This window comes from Mustela erminea, chromosome 1, assembly GCF_009829155.1.
Source record: "Mustela erminea isolate mMusErm1 chromosome 1, mMusErm1.Pri, whole genome shotgun sequence".
NCBI lineage: Eukaryota > Metazoa > Chordata > Mammalia > Carnivora > Mustelidae > Mustela > Mustela erminea.
The window spans coordinates 55,171,467-55,191,961 of record NC_045614.1 but is presented as its reverse complement, the minus strand read 5'-3'; the positions used below and the strand labels follow the sequence as shown (position 1 = coordinate 55,191,961).

General features: G+C 45.5%; 1 protein-coding gene across 4 annotated transcripts in view; it reads left to right on the top strand.

Moving 5' to 3' along the window:
* Positions 1 to 20,457, top strand: part of NR2C2 (nuclear receptor subfamily 2 group C member 2) — a 96,488-nt gene extending 76,031 nt beyond the window's left edge. For 3 of the 4 annotated variants that reach the window (XM_032360998.1, XM_032360335.1, XM_032301375.1), the window contains 11 exons: positions 547 to 649; positions 3,069 to 3,248; positions 4,172 to 4,319; positions 5,068 to 5,161; positions 8,472 to 8,605; positions 9,639 to 9,816; positions 10,955 to 11,076; positions 11,932 to 12,071; positions 15,920 to 16,057; positions 17,248 to 17,353; positions 20,283 to 20,457. In XM_032360998.1, coding sequence (XP_032216889.1) covers positions 547 to 649; positions 3,069 to 3,248; positions 4,172 to 4,319; positions 5,068 to 5,161; positions 8,472 to 8,605; positions 9,639 to 9,816; positions 10,955 to 11,076; positions 11,932 to 12,071; positions 15,920 to 16,057; positions 17,248 to 17,353; positions 20,283 to 20,457 — 1,518 coding nt within the window. The remainder of the gene's footprint in view (positions 1 to 546; positions 650 to 3,068; positions 3,249 to 4,171; positions 4,320 to 5,067; positions 5,162 to 8,471; positions 8,606 to 9,638; positions 9,817 to 10,954; positions 11,077 to 11,931; positions 12,072 to 15,919; positions 16,058 to 17,247; positions 17,354 to 20,282) is intronic. The other variant, XR_004276148.1, reaches the window with a different exon arrangement.
* The last annotated feature ends 38 nt before the right edge of the window (positions 20,458 to 20,495 follow it).

Sequence of the window (20,495 nt, the reverse complement as noted above, 5' to 3'; positions counted from 1 at the left end):
AACACTGTCACCTAGAAAGTCACCTGCAAGTGAAGGAGAAATAACAGGTTTCAGAGGTCGCCTGTTTCTAGTCTTTCTACGCCCAGCTGCCTCAAGGAGAGACCTGGTATATTAATTAATAAAGCTTGATTATTTCTCTGCCAAATATACCTTTTTGCATGCATTCCAAGCTGTTTCATGGGATTAGAGAAGGAGCCAGAAAGACCTGCGGTACATTCATGTCAGAGCACTGCATGTGATTCTCCACATGGCCCCCCATCCTGGACATCCGGGTTATGCTAGCCAGATGGGAGAGTATGTGAGGGAAAACCAGTGCCTAACCTTGGACACATATGCCCCCCAACTATCATCACCACTGAAGGGGTGCAGTCTAGGGGAGCAACAGGGCCATTCTTAATGTCACTAACTTGTCAAGTAGGATTTTCCCAGTTCTGCCCAGGGTTTTCCTGCTTAGAAACTCAAGATTAGGAATTTATAGTTAAACGTTAATTTTTTTTTATGATCTGGTTTCTAATAGCACTTCGCTTATTTCCGGGTTTTTCTTAGATCGTCACGGACTCTGCTTCTGTGGAGCGCTTGCTGGGTAAGGCCGACGTCCAGCGGCCACAGGTAGTAGAATACTGTGTGGTCTGTGGCGACAAAGCCTCTGGTAAGTAACCCTAGGTTTTGCTAGGCACACATCATGGTCCAGTATCATGAACCAAATAGAGGTTGGAGGATTATTGGAGAGAGAACATTTTCTGTAGGTTTGTAGGTTTTAAAACATGAACTCCACTTTTCTGAGCAGGATAGTGATACAAATAAGCAGACCTGTTTGTCAGATTATTAGAATCAAAAGGAGGAGTCAAGACACTGTTTCTGTGACTTATAAATCTGGGCTGTGTGTCAAATATTTACGTACTACCAAGAAAGCAGTCATTTATTTGGGGATAGTATTGGCACAGTGCTTTGCTATTTCACAACATGTGTTATCTCTCTCTTCTTCATCCTAACTTTCTCTCTCATCCACTCACTATAACCCTGTGTGGTAACTACTGTAATGAAGGAGGTGAGAGCATGAGATCCTGGCTGGAGCCTCAGGTTCAGGCAAGGTCCCCCAGCGGCAGTCAAATTCTGAGAGGCTTGGAGGTTGAATATGTTGGTAAAGCAGAAGGGTGTTCTGGCTGGTGGAGCCAGGGCCTGGTGAATTTACTGTCCACACCCATGGTGTGTCTTTGGGGAAGAGCTCCTGGACTTCTGTGATTAGGATGTGAGTGAAAGGAGACTGGAGAAGATGTTTGTCCCAGAAGTTCAGACTTCAGCTTGCTAATGCCAGGGAGCTATAGAAGGTGAGAAGGGCAGGAAGGATGGAGAAGTATTTAGTGTATGTGCTACCGAAGTGAGCACAGGGTGAAGAAGGTTTTAATAAGGTGCTCTTCCAGCTGTGCTGTGGGAACAGGCCTGAGTTTTGTGATTCAGCTTTATTCTGTAGTCACAGAATTCCCAGGAACTTTGGACACTTTGTGGTCCTGGTTAAAACAGAAGGTTGGACCAAGCATATTAGGAGGACAGCCCAGACAAACATCCACAAACATCCATGTCAGAAGCTCCAGTCCCCTCCTAGCTCATGGTACCATTTGCTGTGCCATGGTGCCCTGCCTCTGTTCCCACTCCTATCTTGAACAAGGCAAAACCCAGCCCATCCCACCCCTTCTCTGAAGCCAGTGCTGCCTGTGTCCTTGTCATCCTTTGTGTAGACGGCTCTGGCATTTGTTACATTCTCTTACAATTGATTGTTACAGGCCCAACTTCCACACCGAATGGGCTCTTCTTGTTAGAGCAAGAACATGCCATCTCTATATCCTAGCTTCTTGCTCAGCCAGGACAGGCACTCTGCAAACTTTTAAACAAATGAATGAAGCATAGACATAAGAATGAGGCCACAGAATCTGCTTGGCTTCCCCATTTGTCAGTCCCCTTCTGGGCTTAAAGGAATGGCCTAATCATAGGCTTATAGTGCCACAGTCTCCAGATATAGATGTCCCTCTAAAGTTTAGAGAGGCTAAGGAAATACACTGCAAGGAAGGAAAAATGATGTCTACGCAGCAACTTTAGTACTACTCCTCAAGACACAAAATTGAGACCTTCCAAGTACATACTTGGGGAATGGCTCTGCATGCTAGAGTTCAGGACAGTGGGACGCTCAGTAGCTGCCATCAGTGATGATCTGGTGAAATGTTTCTTAGCAATGTAGCTATGATATTGGGTTATAGAAGATCAAACCAGGAGAGCTTATCCATGTTTCTTTGCCAGCTGGGAACAAAGGAGGGGTCATGCATGTGGAAGCACTTGGTGTATTTGGGAGGGTGCTCTGAGGTAGGGGGCTCTTTCTAATGTCATTGGTCATTAGAAGTTAGAGACACCAAAGTACAGATTAGAAAAAAAGAACTGTATGTAATAAATGTATTTCTAGAACTGTGTTTCCAAGAGAGTCTGAATACCTAACCAAAGTGAGCCACATGGCATGTACCCTTCCCTCACCTTGGGGCTACATAACCATAGCCTCTGCACTTCCCCCAGGGTAGCTCTAGGGCCCAGGACCTGACTCACACCGAGAGAGTAAAGAGAGGAGTTGGACCCTGGGTGCTTGAACAGCACACGCATGCTTCTGCTACATGCCACCGTTGGTGGGACAGGAGCACTGGGAGGCTTCAGGAGCCCGGCTCTGTGGGGCCACGACCAGGTGTGCATGGCAGGCAGTACCGCTCAGCCATCCTCTGGGAGCTCCTGCTGCATGTTAGGTCCTTTGTGTACTGAAAGCATTAAGGTCATGCCGTTTACCAGCTGTCATGTAACCTATCAGAACTTCTGTTTTTCTATCGTGATGTCACAGGGCTACTTTAAAGATTATAGGAAAATTAGGGGAAGACCTAAGTGCCGTGCTTCATGCCCAGGCTCATGGTTGTCCTATGGCTGCCCGCACCGGATACCATGCCCTGGTCACTTTGATGGCCTTTCCTTAGAAATGGGCCTTTGATGGACCACCTCTTCTCTTGGTGATCTGTTTCACACACTCTTTCTCCTTTTAGGCCGTCACTATGGGGCTGTTAGTTGTGAAGGTTGCAAAGGTTTCTTCAAAAGGAGTGTAAGGAAAAATCTGACCTATAGCTGCCGGAGCAACCAAGACTGTATCATAAACAAACACCACCGGAACCGCTGTCAGTTTTGCCGGCTGAAAAAATGCTTAGAGATGGGCATGAAGATGGAATGTGAGTAACTGTGTGAGCAAGTAACTTGAGTTAGCTAGTTGGAGGAAGCAAGATTTCTATACCTGGCTTTAAAATACTCTAAGAGGAAAATATCCACTGAGGCTTCCTGTTGTTTCCCTTCTCGGTCAGCTAGGTGGTCCAGCACCCATGCTGCTGCGATTGACCATTCTCCATGATGTGTGTGGAAGCCTCCCCCAGATAACTCGGCGTGCAACTCAGCGCAGTGGGGTGAACACAGGCTTTGAAGTATCAAACCCCAGCTCTGCCACTTGGGAGCTGTGAGGCGTGGGGAAGACATGGCACCTCTCTCAGCCACAGCATCCTTCTCTAAATAGGACCTCTTAGCTTTCTTACATATTGGACCTGGGGTTCATACTATCTTTCTTTTAAAAAAGATCTTTATTTCCTTCAGTTGTTTCTGGCCCCTGTAGCTCTCTCGACCAGATTGCTGGAGGGAGAGACTGCTAGTGTTACAGAAAGCTGACACACCATTAAACAATTTGCAGAAGCCATGCAGGCTTGAATTGGACATTAGAATGGTTCTCTATGACACGTGGCCCTGGACAAGCTCTCTGTTAAGGGCCCACTTAAAGATGGATAAAGATTTCCCTTCCTGGAAAGTGCATTTTGTGAGCAGCAAAAAGTGAAAATCTGGAGGGCTCCGTGTGGACCCCCCACAAGACCATGCTGAAGTTTCTTAGCAGGCAGTGAGCTTGCACTCTTTAGACCAAGAGTGGCCTTGTTTGGCTTTGAGCTTTTCTTCCCTTTGGCTAAAAAGCCCACTGAAAATTGAGCTGGATGTGTCTAGCACCAGAGCTTATCATCCCTATAGTAGCAGACTTAGTAAGGAAGACTTTCCTATGAAGGATGTAATTTGTAATGACTTGTTCATCTAAACATGAATATTTATGTTGTGATTTAAGCTGTGCAGAGTGAACGGAAGCCCTTTGATGTACAACGGGAGAAACCAAGCAATTGTGCTGCTTCAACTGAGAAAATCTATATCCGGAAGGACCTGAGAAGTCCTCTGATAGCCACTCCCACATTTGTGGCAGATAAAGATGGAGCAAGGTCAGTCTCTGTTTTGACAAAGGGCAACACTACCATCAGCCTGTGAGCTACCATCAGCCTGGATGTTCTTGGAAGGAGCGTATGTGGCTCCCTCCCCACTGTCCCAGCCTTCAGCCTTGTCTTGCTTCATCCCACCCTTTTTGGAGCTGCTCCAGTCACACCTGTGGACGGACCTGAAGATGGGGTTTTTCTCCTGCCTGGGGGTCTCAGGTTGTGTCCTGTAGTTATTCATATGTTGCTCTGCAATTCAAGATGGGGTTTTTCTGCAGTATAGACAAAAGGCCCAAGTCCAAGGGTAGTCCCAAATGATGTGAAGAGTTAACACAAGTTGACGTCTATGGTTTTGGTGTTTTTTTTTTTCCATGTAATCTATTGAACTTCATTACAAAAAGGGAAAACAAGAAATCCAGACTGTGTCCTAGCGAGAACTAGAGTTGAGAATTCTTGGTGATATTCTGAAGATCACATTGGCTTTATTTAACAAAGCGGCTACAGTCTGTGGTCAGCGTGGAAGCCAAGGGGATGTGTATCTGTGTGGCATCCTGTCTCAGGCTGTAGGCCCAGCTTTGTGCTCATCTCATTCTAGAGAGAAGGGGTGATGGTTCAGTCACTCGATAACCGAGTCAAGTTAGAGCTTTTCTGCTATTCAGGCAGCTTTGCCACTGTAGAAGGGACCGGGCAATGCATTGTGATCATATTGTGTGTTAAATGTTGGAAGCTACTCTGGGTTTCTTTATGTCTTAAATAGACAAACAGGTCTTCTTGATCCAGGGATGCTTGTGAACATCCAACAGCCTCTGATACGTGAGGATGGTACAGTTCTCCTGGCCACGGATTCCAAGGTGATGTTCTCTACTTACTCTCTCCTCCACCTCTGTATTGCAGTGCAGACTGCTTCTCTGAATGTGTGCCCCCTCTGTTCTTCTTAGCTTCTGAGACTACCTTGTTAGCTTGGCCTTTCGCATCTCTGTTTATTTCTTCTTATATAGCCATCCTATGGTTTGTTTTAGGAATGTTGGCAGCTTTTCAGAAACTCGGGGCTGTCTGGTTATAGTCATTATTACATGTCAGGGTCTAGAGTTCAGTTTGGTGAAAACTCAGTGGCTCTCATCTCAATAACAACCCCCACCCCACCCCAGTACACACATTAGCAAACTACAGGTATGCTGTGGAAATGGCTGCTTATTCTCAGATGTCCTTTTGCAAAAGCCCCTAGTTCATCTTTTTTTTTTAATTGACGTATGGTTGACACACAGTGTTACATTATCCACCCCCCACCCCATTCTTTTTAATTAGTTGATCTGCAGGAGGAAGTTCAGTCAGGATTCTGACAATTGCAAAACTAAGAACAAATCAGCCATAGGGAATTTAACATGTTGTGAACAGAGGTGTTTGACAATCCAGGAGAGAGATAGCTGGCTAATCCCCATGAAGATAACGAAGGACTGGGGTTTTATCTAGGCAAGAAAATGAATTATATTTCTTATCTCATTCCTGATGTGACCCAATAATGATGAAGTAGCAGCAAGCCATGGCTGAGTTCCAGTATTCCTTCTGTAAAAGGAGGGACTTGGTAACAGTGCTGGCAGAGCTGCTCACTGCCCTGAGAGCCAGAGCGGTCGTACCCACAGGCTTCCTTCCAGTCCATTCACGTGCACATCGCTGTGCCCACTCAGTATGTGAGAACAGCCTGTCTTGGGAAAGAAGGGCATCAGTGAGGGCCCTCCATCCTGTGGTCCTGAGGTTGGGCCTTGAGCTTCCTGTCTTTGAGCCCTGGTGCTGCGTGCAACATGGCCATCACACCTGAGTGTCAAGTTGACACTTAGGACAGGGATGGATGCCTAGTGGGGTAGAGGGAAACCAGAAGCCTGAAAGGAAGGCCCGAATAACCTTAAGACCTGATTACCAAGGGATTTCACAGCAGCTCGTCTGCGGTGCCATCCACACAGAGACTGAGACTAAGAACCGAGAGACTCCAGGGTCAGCTGGTCCTGGGTCCAGAGCCCAGCGCCGCTCTTGGTAGCCATGCGCCCCCTTTCCTCCATCTCTGCTTCCCTTGGTGCCGCCACACGGGGGCGCAGAGGAACTGGAGTAAGTTACTTTCCTAAAGCTGGCAGCGTGCAGGGAGCTCTCCTTAAGTAAGGAGTTAGTCTTGATCACTGGATGGAAGAGAAGGGACAGACACCGTGTGCTATGTAAGTAGTAGTGAAGAGAAAGCTGCTGCAGAGTCAGACATGTGCTGCACCCCATTCCTGCCTCTGTGCTGTGGAAGTGACCATACCTACCCCAGGAGGTTGTTATGAATGATAGGGTAGAGACAGAGCACCTAAAGATAGCTCTTTTCAGAAGTTGTGTTTCAGCCATCGACTTTGAAATCACTAAAATTCAAAACAGTGTGCTTGGACTAAATACAGAGTCTCACAGAGATCCCATGCCACCTTTCTACAGGCCCCCCCCGGCCATTTATGCAGCAGCCCTGCGGCACAGCGCAACACCCAGGACGTGACATCCTCACGGTGCTGGCCACCTGGTCTTTGTCTTTTCTCACTTCACTTCCATTCCTGCCATGTGTCCCTTGTCATGATGGCCCACATTTTTTAGCAGCTGCACCATGTTCTGTTCCGTGGTGGTTCTGGGATTTATGAAGCAGTGCTGTGCTTAGGGTCTCTTCCACTGTTCTAGTTTTTCACTTTCATGATCTAGACACAGCAGACACTTGTATCTGTATGTCTTTGCTTTCCTCTTTTTTTATTGAGATACAATTCATTTACCAGAAAACTCACACTTTCTGTACACAGTTCAGTGGTTTTAGTATATTCACAAGGGTACAACCATCGCCACTACCTGATTCTAGAACATTTTTCATCACCCCAAAAAGAAGCCCTGTACCAATTAAGCTTTCACTCCCCCCTCCCCCTACTCCAGCCCCCGCCAACTGCTACTCTCCTTTCTGACTATGGTTTTATCAATTCTGGACATTTCATATAAAGGGAATCTTACAATATATGGCTTTTGGTGACTAACTTCTTCCTCTTGACATAATGTTTTCGAGGTTCATCCCATGTTGTGGCATGTGTCAGCATTTTATTCCTTCTTATTGCCGGATACTAAGCCATAGAATGGCTCAGCCGTATTTTACTTATCCATTCATCAGCTGATGAACATTTGGGTTGTTTCTACTTTTTGTCTATTATGAATAGTGCTGCTACAAACATTTGGACACAAGTTTTTTATGGAGGTACATTTCGATTTCCCTTATGTATGTACCTAGGAGTGGAATGGCTGGTCATACAGTAACTCTGTGTTTAAACTGTTTGAGGAGCTGCCGGATCGTTTTCCACAGCAGCTGCACCATTTCACATTCCCTCCAGCAGTGTGTGAGGGTCCACTTTCTCCACATCCTCCCAACACCTGTTGTTGTTGTCTTCTTGGTTATAATCATCCTGTTGGGTGTGAGATGGTATCATTGTGGTTTTGATTTGCATTTCCAGTGATGCTGAACATCCGTTCATGTACCTACTGGCCAGTTGTTTATCCTTTTTGAAGAAATGCCTGTTCAAATCCTTGGCCCATTTTTTAAAAACTCATTTGTCTTTTTATTATTGAGCTATAAGAGTTAGTCTGGTTACTAAACCATTATTAAAATGAATGATTTGTAAGCAAATACCTCCTATTCTGTGAGTTGTCTTTTGTGTGTGGAAGGGGGGGGTTGTCTTTTTACTTTCTTAATAGCTTTTTTTTTTCTTTTTTTCTTTTTTTAAGATTTTATATTTAAGCCATCTCTCCACCCAACGTGGGGCTCTAACTCAACAACCCCAAAATCAAGAGTCTGCGCATTCCACTGACTGAGCCAGCCAGGCCTCCTGTTTAACTTTCTTAATACCTTTTAAAGCACAGAAGTTGAAATTTTGGTGGCATCCAGTTTGTCTGTTTTTGTTGCGTTACCTTATTATGTGTACATTTGTGTAACTACCACCACAATCAAGACACATAACTCTTCCATCACCAAAAAGATCTCCCACCTCCTGCCCTGTTAAGGTCACACCCCATAGAAGCTGTTTTTAAACTAACATTATACCTTCATTGGCCTGAGAGCCTTTTGTGTGTGTGTTGATGTATTCATCTTTAATGTTCTTATTTTGTGTTTAATAGGCTGAAACAAGCCAGGGAGCTCTGGGCACACTAGCAAATGTAGTAACCTCCCTTGCCAACTTAAGTGAATCCCTGAACAATGGTGACGCTTCGGAAATGCAGCCGGAGGACCAGTCTGCGAGTGAAATTACCCGGTACGATGCTGTGACTGTGGAGGCTCCCCAGTGATGCCCACACTCTGTTGCTGCCTGAGAGCGGGTGGCAGCAGTCTGACCCCCCACCCTGTATTGAATCAGGGATTGTAAAATCGTCACAGTGTTCCTGCATGTCTGTCTTCTTTCTAACATTGTAACTATGGGAACATGGACCCATTTATATTATGTGATATGAAACAATCAAAACTGTTTTTCATTCCAAACAATGAAAAAGGAAATGACTTAGTGACTCAGTGGAAGCAAGGAAAACCCTTCAGTAGACAGGTGTGACATGTATCAGTCTTTATTTTGACTAAACATTAATAGTTCATCCCTTTCCCACTTCTGTTTTAGCCTGTTTTTCTCATGTGTATTTTTTTCCAAATAGTCTAGAGCTTTAGTCTTTCAGGGTGTTACTGACAGATGGCATTAGCTGGTCTCAGACATGAGTAACTGGCTGCAGACGGCATTTCTTCCCCACTGCCCAGCTATCGTGTTTGCCCCTTTCCCTGCGGGACTGGTCACTCTTTGCTGTCTTGCCAGGCTGGGCAGATGCACAGCCGGAGGCCACAGGAACACCCCGGTCCTCGTATTCTCTTGAGGTCTGATAGCAAAATTAAGATCTAGATCCAATGGAAAGAGAATGAAATTTGAGTTAGGTAGAGTTCTGGTTCCACTGCTTACTGGATGGTTGGTCTTAGAAAAGTTATTTAACATCTCTACACCTCAGCTTTCACATCTGTAAAATGCAGAGGGTTCTACCTTGGAGAGTAGTTGTGAAAAATAGAAATTATGTGTGAAAATAACTAATAATATCGCTTAGTACCCGTGATGATGTGTAGATCATGGGAACTAAGTGATACATTTATTCTCAGAAGCTCTCATTATCGTGTCCTCCAACAGATAGACTTGAATGATCTTTTCCCCATTGTATTGTTTTTCTAGATCTAGGTAAATCTAGATCAGCTAGAATTCTTCTGTTCCTCCTAAAACTGTGGATTCACAATACTGCCTGCTTCATTTTTGCTCACAGGGCATTTGATACCTTAGCTAAAGCACTTAATACCACAGACAGCTCCTCACCTCCAAGCCTAGCAGATGGGATAGATGCCAGTGGAGGAGGCGGAATCCATGTGATCAGCAGAGACCAATCCACACCCATCATTGAGGTCGAAGGGCCCCTCCTTTCAGACACTCATGTCACATTTAAGGTGAGTGGTTTCAGCCAACCACATGCCACAGCCTCCCCAGCCTACAGTTTGAAGCTAAAATCTTTCATACTGTTGGCTTTTGTTTGGATCCAGACCTTGTGTGCCAGAACGCTATTCTCATTAGAAAGAATTGTCACTTGTGTTTTGCTCATAGTGTTTTGGCTCTGAAGGTAACACCCTGAAGCAGGTGTGGCCTGTCCTTGCCAGGAGGGGCCGACATGGTGCTGCCCAGCAAGAGCTCTTATTGGACTGCTCTGCCTTCTCCGCTTTCCAAGACAGCCGGGCTCCAGCATAGGCTCAGACAGGCACATGTCTGCTTGAGCATGCAGGCAGCCAGCCCTCGTCCCTGACTGCTGGTCATGACTGCTTGCTGTCTTGCGCCACAGAAAATAGATCTCCTGTCTCCTTAAAAAAGGATGTTAGTCTTCCCCACATGCTCCTTCACTGGCCTCACTTCAGAAACATACTCCCAGGTTCCCAAAGCCACAGTTTCTCAATTTCTAGGGCTACAGACTGTCCCCTCGGTGTTCTTTACTACAGAGGCCTGACCAATCACTGAAGACTGGGTCCCTGGTCATAGTTGTCCACCAGTGCCAAGAATATAGGTCATCAGTGGGATTCCAGCATCAAAGGCATTAATTCCCCTTCTGGACAGTGGAACTCTAGAGCCCAGTCCTGAACATTCTGGTGGTGGGATCTCATCCTCCCACCACATAGACTTCTGCTCAGCCCCCGCCACCTGCCAGATGCCTACTAGCTGTGAAGTTGACCCCTGTCCCTGATTTAATTTAGATTTTAACTTATGGCTCAAAATAGAATTGCCTTAGAAGAAATACTGATTTAGCTGAGGCAAGAGTTGAAAAGTTTGTCTTTATGTGAGTGACCTGGGAGGTCACCATCATTGACCACATTGCAAGGGCCACGAGAGCCTAATCCAGGGCCAGGGAGCACAGGGCATCGGTGCCAGCCCCCTGCTGCAGAGGACGCAGGCTTCATCGGGGGATCTGCCCAGAACTTCAGCATTAGAGGTCACACAATTTAGGCTCTCTGTTGAGACATGACAGCAGTTCACATTGACAGACAAAGCCATGCCCTGTCTCTCCGTCACCTCCTGTGCTGTGTGCCTCCTCTTCTCCAGCTCACGATGCCTAGCCCGATGCCAGAGTACCTCAATGTGCACTACATCTGCGAGTCAGCATCCCGCCTGCTTTTCCTCTCCATGCACTGGGCCAGGTCAATCCCAGCCTTTCAGGCACTTGGGTAAGTGGCCTTTTTCTCTGTGTGTATCCTTTAGCAAAAGCCTTCTCTTTGTTAGGAATGACCTGGAAGGTATCTGAGGACCCTTTTAGTTTGTACCTATGGTCTTGCTCCAGTGATGCTGATTTTTGTATTAAATACACTCCATGGACTGGGAGCTGAGGACAATGGCTGCCAGTGCTTCAGTGTTCCTCAAACTTTTCTTAGGCCTTCTCCATATGGTGAGGACTTGGTGCTAAGAGCCAGGGATCTAGTGGAACAGAAGGCAGGAGTCATCTGAAATCTTGAGATAAGTAGAGTGAAGCTGCATCTGGGGGCTTCTCAGATAAGGTCATACCGTTCACAGTGCACCAACCAGGCCGTCCTAGATGTAGATCCTCCAAGGCAGGGCTGAAAGCTGACGTGGCTGGCCCCTTCTTCTGTGCTCCAGTGCCAGCTCCTCCCCTGCAGCGTTTGCAGGCCCTCTGTTCTTGAGCATAGGTGCAAGGTGTGTCTCCCAGCCCCCTTCAGAGACCACGCTCGGCTCCTAGCCTTTGGATCGCTGCAGCGTCTCCTGACAGCCACACCAGGGCTACTGTGGGTTTAGAAGGCTGTAGGAGATGACACTTCAGTCATACCCATTTCGATTTCTCATTACTGAATTTAAAGTGTCTAAAGTGTCTTTGTTAAGAAAATAGTTTACCCTCAGAGGGACTTTAGTTTAAGAGATTCACAGACAGTGGTGTTTTTGGAGAATGATCCAAAAATAACATACCATAGACTTTCAAGAAATATTTGTTGAATCTACTTGTTTGGGGCAAGCTGGGACCAGGAGAATACCAGCATGTACCCACACCCACCCCAACCTTTTGTCCCCAGGCAGGACTGCAACACCAGCCTGGTGCGGGCCTGCTGGAACGAGCTCTTCACCCTTGGCCTGGCCCAGTGTGCCCAGGTCATGAGTCTCTCCACTATCCTGGCAGCCATTGTCAACCACCTGCAGAACAGCATCCAGGAAGGTAGGGCTGGGGCTGTGGGGGATTGTGTCTCGGTTCAGGCCGGCCCCTTGCAAACTAGCCAGCTGCGGCATGCCACAGCTTCCACATGCTGAGCATAGCTTAACTTTGAAGTCCTGAGGTCTTCACCAGTGAGAACATTTAAATTTTCACCTGTCTTCATATAAGGAATATGAAAGAGGAAAAAAAGATAATTGGAAAAGTTGCCAGCTTCCTGATACATAGGTATTTAGTGATGTTTTCAGAGTAATCACAGCTTATACTTTCATCTTGATTGACGGTTATAAATGGAAGAAGTTGTAGTTTTTCACTTGTGTGGGTGAAAGAAAAACACAGTTCTTACCTACTGTGTTTCTCTTCCCTGCATGTCTTCTTTACTACTCACACAGAACACTAATGACACATGTGGTCACCAGTGTGGTGGGTATTTTCCCCACAATAGGCACTTCTCTGAGATACCAGCTGGGTATCCAATAATTCAATTCTGTCACTGTCAGACATAGTGTCAGTGTCAGATCCCACAGGTTAAGGGCTCAGTCCCACAAGATCCTCCCCCCAACACACACACACACACACACACACACACACGTATCCAGGCTATCCCTTGGGTTGGATTAATTCACTAGCACAGCTCACAGAACTCAAGGATAGAGGATACAGATGAACAGCCAGATGAAGAGCTCAATGGGGTGAGGTCTAGGAGAGTCTCAAGCACAGGAGCTTTTGTCCCTGTGGACTTGAGGTGCTTTACCCTTGCTGTGTGTTTGTGTGTTCACCAACCTGGAAGTTCTCTGAACTCCATCCATCATTCATTCCATTTCTAGCCCCTCTCGAGCCCTCTCGAGCCCTCTCTGGATGATGAGGGATGGAGCTGGAAATGCCAAGCTTCTGAGTGGCCTTTTCTCCCCAGGGGTCATTAGGGGTCCCACCCAGAGATACCTCAGTGGAACAAAAGATGCTTCTAGTCCTCTTAACACATGAAAATTTACAAGGGTTAGAGGAGCTCTTTGTCAGTGATAAGGTCAAAAACAAATATTAGGGGCGCCTGGGTGGCTCAGTGGGTTAAAGCCTCTGCCTTTGGCTCAGGTCATGATCCCAGGGTCCTGGGATTGAGCCCTGCATCAGGCTCTCTGCTCAGCGGGGAGCCTGCTTCCCCTTCTCTCTCTGCCTGCCTCTCTGCCTACTTATGATCTCTGTCTGTCAAATAAATAAATAAAATCTTTAAAAAAAAAAAATTAGACCAACAGGTGCTGCTAATGCTCTTATCACTTAGAAATTACAAGGGCTTTGAGAGCTCTGCCCCAGGGGGCAGAGACCAATATACATATTTTCTGTTCTCACAATGGGTTACTCTTTCCTCTGTAACAAATTCTCAGAGCCCTAGAGGGATTGTGTGCAGTTAGGTCCCTGGTTTTCCCCAAGTGAAGCAGCAAGTGGAAGAGCTGGGTACAAACTTGGGCCACACAGACCCCTAGTCCAGAACATAGTTGCCTCATCCACTTGCTCTTGTGAATGAAAGTGACTGTCTTCTAGAAAGATCTGTGGCAACCATCTAATATCTGGCAGCCTAGTCCCAACTGCATCTGTACCAGGAGATAGCCAGTGCAGTCTCTCTAGGCATTCAAGGTGTTTGATTATCTAGGAATCAAGTGAATAGTTATAACTTTGTCTAATACTTTTTTGGAATAGTAATATAAAAGTGATTTTTTTATTTACAACTTTTTTAAAGAGTTTATTTATTTGTCAGAGTCCAAGCAGGGGGAGCGGCAGGCAGAGGGAGAGGGAGAAGCAGGCTCCCCACTGAGCAGGGTGCCCAATGTGGGACTGGATCCCAGGAGCCTGGGATCGTGACCTGAGCCGAAGGCAGATGCTCAACGGACTGAGCCACCCAGACGTCCCTAAAAGTGATTTTTTTTAAACCCTATAACATTTTGTTATATATGTTAGATTTTTGTTATATATAAGTTAGATTTGTTCACAAATGAGAATTTGTTATTTATTTATTTAGGGAGAGAGTGGGGGAGGAGGGGCAGAGACAGAATCTTTCTTTTTTCTTTTTTCTTTTTTTTTCCCCCTGAGAATTTTAAGCAGGCATCCTTTATCTTTTTTTTTTCCAACATAACAGAATTCTTTGTTTATGCCACACCCTAGTGCTCCATGCCATATGTGCCCTCCATAATACCCACCACCTGGCTCCCCCAACCTCCCACCCCCCCGCCCCTTCAAAACTCTCAGATTGTTTTCAGAGTCCATAGTCCATGGTTCATCTCCCCTTCAATTTCCCCCAACTCCCTTCTCCTCTCTATCTCCCTATGTCCTCCATGTTATTTGTTATGCTCCACAAATAAGTGAAACCATATATTTGACTCTCTCTGCTTGACTTATTTCACCCAGCATAATCTCTCCAGGCCCGTCCATGTTGATACAAAAGTTGGGTATTCATCCTTTCTGATGGAGGCATAATACTCCATAGTGTATATGGACCACATCTTCCTGATCCCTTCGTCCTTGAAGGGCATTTTGGTTCTTTCCACAGTTTGGCGATCGTGGCCATTGCTGCTATAAACATTGGGATACAGATGGCCCTTCTTTTCACTACATCTGTATCTTTGGGGTAAATACCCAGTAGTGCAATTGCAGGGTCATAGGGAAGTTCTATTTTTAATTTCTTAAGGAATCTCCACACTGTTCTCCAAAGTGGCTGCACCAACTTGCATTCCCACCAACAGTGTAAGAGGGTTCCCCTTTCTCCACATCCTCTCCAGCACACGTCGTTTTCTGTCTTGTTAATTTTGGCCATTCTAACTGGTGTAAGGTGGTATCTCAGTGTGGTTTTAATTTGAATCTCCCTGATGGCTAGTGATGATGAACATTTTTTCATGTGTCTGATAGCTATTTGTATGTCTTCATTGGAGAAGTGTCTGTTCATGTCTTCTGCCCATTTTTTGACATGATTATCTGTTTTGTACGCGTTGAGTTTGAGAAGTTCTTTATAGATCCTGGATTATCCTTTATCTTTTAATTGCATGTGATAATACCAGTATCTTCAGGAAATGTTGTCAGGATGATTAAAACAGATAACATATAAAATTGTTTCCACAGCTTAAAAAATGTCAGCGTTTAATGATCAGGTCCATAAATCTTTATTAAATGCCTGCATAGGGGCGCCTGTATGGCTCAGTGGGTTGAGCCGCTGCCTTCGACTCGGGTCATGATCTCGGTGTCCTGGGATCGAGTCCCGCATCGGGTTCTCTGCTTAGCGGGGAGCCTGCTTCCCTCTCTCTCTCTCTGCCTGCCTCTCTGCCTCCTTGTGATCTCTGCCTGTCAAATAAATAAATAAATAAATATTTTAATAAGTAAATAAATAAATAAATAAAAATAAATGCCTGCATAGGCATTGTCTTAGCCTGACAATGCTAAGAATCGATTTACCAGTCTTAAGCACAGAGTAAAAGGGATTATCTCTCTCTGCCTGCCTCTCTGCCTACTTGTGATCTCTCTCTCTCTCTCTCTCTCTCTCTCTGTGTCAAATAAATAAATAAATAAAATCTTTTTTTAAAGGTGGGGGGATTATCATTTTGTACCTACAGGCTCTGCCAAAGGTAGGGCCAGGGAGAATCGATGGTCTAGGGGTTTGTTGCTGAGAAAGAATATATGGCAGAGTGGCATTTGGGTATACCTGTTGTCACTTCACCTTCACCTGGAAAATGAGGCTCTTAACCATCTTAAGGTAACTGGTTTTCCATTAAAAAGGAAAATAATTTTCTCTTTCAATCTGTGGCTCCTCAAAGAAGCTAATGTTACTGTTCTTACTAGCCTTTCTCAGGGGGTTTTGTGATGTTCATTTCTAGATAAACTTTCTGGAGACCGGATAAAGCAAGTCATGGAGCACATCTGGAAGCTTCAGGAGTTCTGTAACAGTATGGCGAAGCTGGATATAGATGGCTATGAGTATGCATACCTTAAAGCTATAGTTCTCTTTAGTCCTGGTAAGATATGTGGCGGGGACTCACAAGTTTTCCACCTGTCTACTGCTATTTCTGAACATGAACCTGTTGTCAAGTCATCAGCCAGATTGTGACCAAATGTTCTCCTAATAGCTGTGCTTTGCTAGCCAACATAAACACATACGTTCTTTTAAATTGTTGCCTTTATAGTCCCAAAAACATATGCCATGGTGTCTGGTGACTTCATATGTTGAATAGATTTATTCTGTATCCTGATTTAAACCATTGGCCAAATAAGACTTTGGCATACCAAATAGAGTATGCTACTCCAGTCTTACCAGTCTTAAGCACAGAATAAAAGGGATTATCCGGTGTCCTTTTTTTTTTCTTTTCTTTTTTCTTTTTTCATTTTAGACAGCGTGAGCAGAGGAGAGAGGCAGAGGGGGAGAGGGAAGCAGGCTCTCTGCTGGGCAGGGAACCCGATATGGGTCTCAATCCTAGGACCCAGAAGTCATGACCTAAGCCAAAGGCAGATGCCCAGCCATCTGAGCCACCCAGGCACCCCCTCAGTGTCTTTTTTTTGTTTTTACTTCTTTTGCTTTCCTTTTTGCCAGTTTTCAGGCTGTTAGAGTATGTCCTCCAGTAGAGACTCAAAGTGCCCAAGTTCAGCTGTCCCTGTAGGTTAGCACCTGAAGAAGAGGCAGGACTGTCCAGCTGGCCTCACTGCCCCCTCATCTGTTCTCGCTAAACCTCCAGAGGTCACTAAGGCAGGCTCTTGTCCTGACTGCTGTCCTTAATAGCAGGGTTTGGACACAGCTTAACCCTCCCTTCCTCCCTAGCCATCCACTCGTGAACAGCAAAATAGCTAATATAAATGGGAGAAATTCTGTGATTAAATATGTAGGAGGTAAAGGATCATTTGTAATCTTGGGTGATAGTTCTAAAACTCTGTTTTCTCAAGTGGTAGGAAGCCAGGTGTCCAGAAGCAAGCCAGGTGGGGCTGCTGAGGCTGGTGTGACCACTGAGGAGCCCAGCCCCCTCCTTGTAACCTTGAGGCCTGGCCAAGTACAGAGCAAAAGCCAGTGTTTTAGCAGTAATAGCGAAACCAGACCCCCTTCAGGGTTCAGTCTATATTGTACTTGAGAAATTTGTCAAAGGTTTAACTAAAAATAAGTACTAAGAAGTCTGCCAAGTGAGACTTTTCAAATACATGGGGCCTTTTCTTTTTTCAGATCACCCAGGTTTGACCAGCACAAGCCAGATTGAAAAATTCCAAGAAAAGGCACAGATGGAATTGCAGGACTATGTTCAGAAAACCTACTCGGAAGATACTTACCGGTGAGGCACACAGATACACGATCTCGCTGTGGGGCAGAAAGGAGCACAACTGCAGTCTAGCCGCAAATATAAATTGGCAGCCTTCCCACCCCCGCAGGCTGGGAGAGCCTCCTTTTGATCACATTTTAATTCCTGCATTTCATGGGTGGTAACTCTGGAAGGTGCTAGGTGGGAGGGTCAGGAATCCTAGGCCATTCCAGTGTTGCTGGTAAACAGTGGGCAAGACCTTGGGCTGCTCTTCCAGAACACGATGAGGGGTTGGAGTCATTCCTGTGTGATTTCCTTGGGGGCTGACAGGGACCCCCTTGCCTGGAAGAGCCTCCCCACCCCCTGGCCTGCATCTGCTGAAGAGGTAGAGCCAGCATCCTTCACAGAAGAGTTTGCATTGACAGAAGCCAAACCTGACCTCTACAGATGAGTGAGTGGGCTATAGAAAATAGTAATTTTGCCCTCAGGTAATTGATTTTCTTAAGTCCCTTTATTTGGGCAAAAAGTTAATTTGTAATATTTGTAATGGTTGGGCAACAAATATATGTATACATATACACATATATATGTATGTATACATACACACACATGACCCTTTCTCGTCCAAATCTCAACAGGGAAGTTATTCTCAATTAAAGTAGAAGACCTGGCAGGCTTTTCAGCCAAGGTGTGGAGGAGCTCTTTGATCATGACCACTTCCAACCCCCTAGAAGCTACATGAGTTACTGAGCTCACATCAGGCAAACTAGTATTTCCTTGGCGGCCCTGTTCCTTCAAAGTAAACCCTTGATCAGAACTGACCAGGAAGTTCATGGCCCCACCTTCTTCATTGGTGTTGCCTTCACTGACCTTAGTCCAGAGGTACCCCGTGGAATGAAAATGCCCCAGGCCCTAGGAAGACCATTTCTGTGGTGTGACTAGGAGGGCCTGTGGCTGGCCCTGATGGCAGAGAATATCCTCTGCCTTAAACACAATTCCATGACCCAGACACACCTTTTGCCAAAGCAGGATCCATTTTCTCGAATCACTCACCATGACTCGTAATTTCAGCCTCGGAACACAGGGGATTGGGACTGCCAGGTAACGCACCCACACCTAGTTCATACATCCAGCCAGGTATGTGGGCAAGCTGTCGCCTGAGAAGCCATGGGCCTACTCCCACCCACACCATGCCCATGGTCAGAAGATCATGGAAATGCCCCTCTGGGGGCTGCTGGCAGGGCCACAGCACACGAGAGTCATCATGACAACAGCAGCTCTCTGGCCTTTGAAAGGTGTTTCTAAAAAAAATCTAGTCAGGGATCCAGGGATGGAGGAGGTGGCCAGCCAAGTGAGTTGGGACCAAAAATGAGAGAAGGGAGGCTTTCTCAGAGGGCTCAAAGTTCCCAAAAAAAGGCTCTAGGATGGTTGACATCTGTTTCTGCATTCATTATTTTTCTTTTTCCCATCTTTATGCCTTTTCTCGTACTATTTGCTCCTCCTGAAATACCCTTCCATTCTTCCCCACTGTTTACATCTCTGCTGAGAGAAACCTCAGCCAGCCTCTAAAGCCCAGCTTTAGAGGGCTGTGCTGGTGTCCCCTTATACCTTTTTGTGTCCTGCAAGACCACAGTGGCTGGACAGATGGAAGATGGTGCTGGAATGCTGCTTGCATAATAGATGTATTCTCTTTTATTTATTTATTTTTTTAAGATTTTATTTATTTATTTGTCAGAGAGAGTGAGCACAGGCAGACAGAGAGGCAGGCAGAGGCAGAGGGAGAAGCAGGTTCCCTGCTGAGCAAGGAGCCCGATGTGAGACTCGATCCCAGGATGCTGGGATCATGACCTGAGCCGAAGGCAGCTGCCCAACCGAGCCACCCAGGCGTCCCTAGATGTATTCTCTTTTAAAAAACAATGTTTACTATAGAAAAAAATTAAAATATTCTGGAAAGTAAAATGAAAATGTCCATACAAATACCACCATTCATAGATACCTGTTAATGTTTTATGCATTTCCTTCCAGAAGTTTTTTTATATTTATGTAATTGGAATCATAAAATACAAAGTAAGATTTTGTAACCCTTTGTTCATTTAATGTTCAGCTGAGCATACTTCATCTTTTGTGGCTAAGGAAATGCTGTAATTTCCTTAACACTTTCCCATTGATGAAAATGAAGGTTATTTCCAGGCCGGCCCTGCAGTGAACATCCTTGCACACATGGTTCTGGGCAGTGGCTGTGGAACACAGTCACATGCTTCAGATACAATATCTGTGGCCCACCACGACAGGGTCACCATGTGCCCTACCACACAGGGTGTTTACAAACTGAAGATAATCTAATGCTTTATTTTTAATTATAATGCTATACGAACAGTGGGAATTAGGGGAATACAGAAGAGAGTAAGTTTTAATAAGTAAAGGCACTCCCAAGTCCCCAAACCCAGAGGCCAACCATTCACATTTTAATGAACATCCTTCCGAATACTTTTGTATGCATGTCACACAAACCTGCACAGTGAGACTGCACTGTGCTTGCTGCTTCCCAGTCTGTTTTTATTCAACCTGTACATCATGGACTTCTTTCCTTACCAGTGATACACATCTTCTTTATACTTTTTAGTGGGTCTATAGTGATCTTTTATATAGAGACACACCGCACTTTATTTTAACCTATCCTTTTATTGATTTTCAAATTTTTCTTTCTTGGTGGGAGAGGGGAGAATTGTTTAAAATGAGGGACACATTTGTACAGACATCTTTGTACTTAGTTTTGATTTTTTTTCCTCTCATGATAAATTCCTATAAGAGGAACTGTTGAAATTTTAAATACAAGGGGTAAATCAAAGCTCGGTTTGTTTGGTTTCATTCCAAGCAGTGCAGACAGGGTCCCAGGAGCCTGTCCAGGGAGAAGTCTGAAGGGCAAAGAATCCCCTTTCTCTAAGGACCCTCCCTTTTACAGATTGGCCCGGATTCTTGTTCGCCTGCCAGCACTCAGGCTGATGAGCTCCAACATAACAGAAGAACTTTTTTTTACCGGTCTCATTGGCAATGTGTCAATAGACAGCATAATCCCCTACATCCTCAAGATGGAGACAGCAGAGTATAACGGCCAGATCACCGGAGCCAGCCTATAGTGAGCACCACACGCCTGCCGAGAAGCAAAAGGATCCTT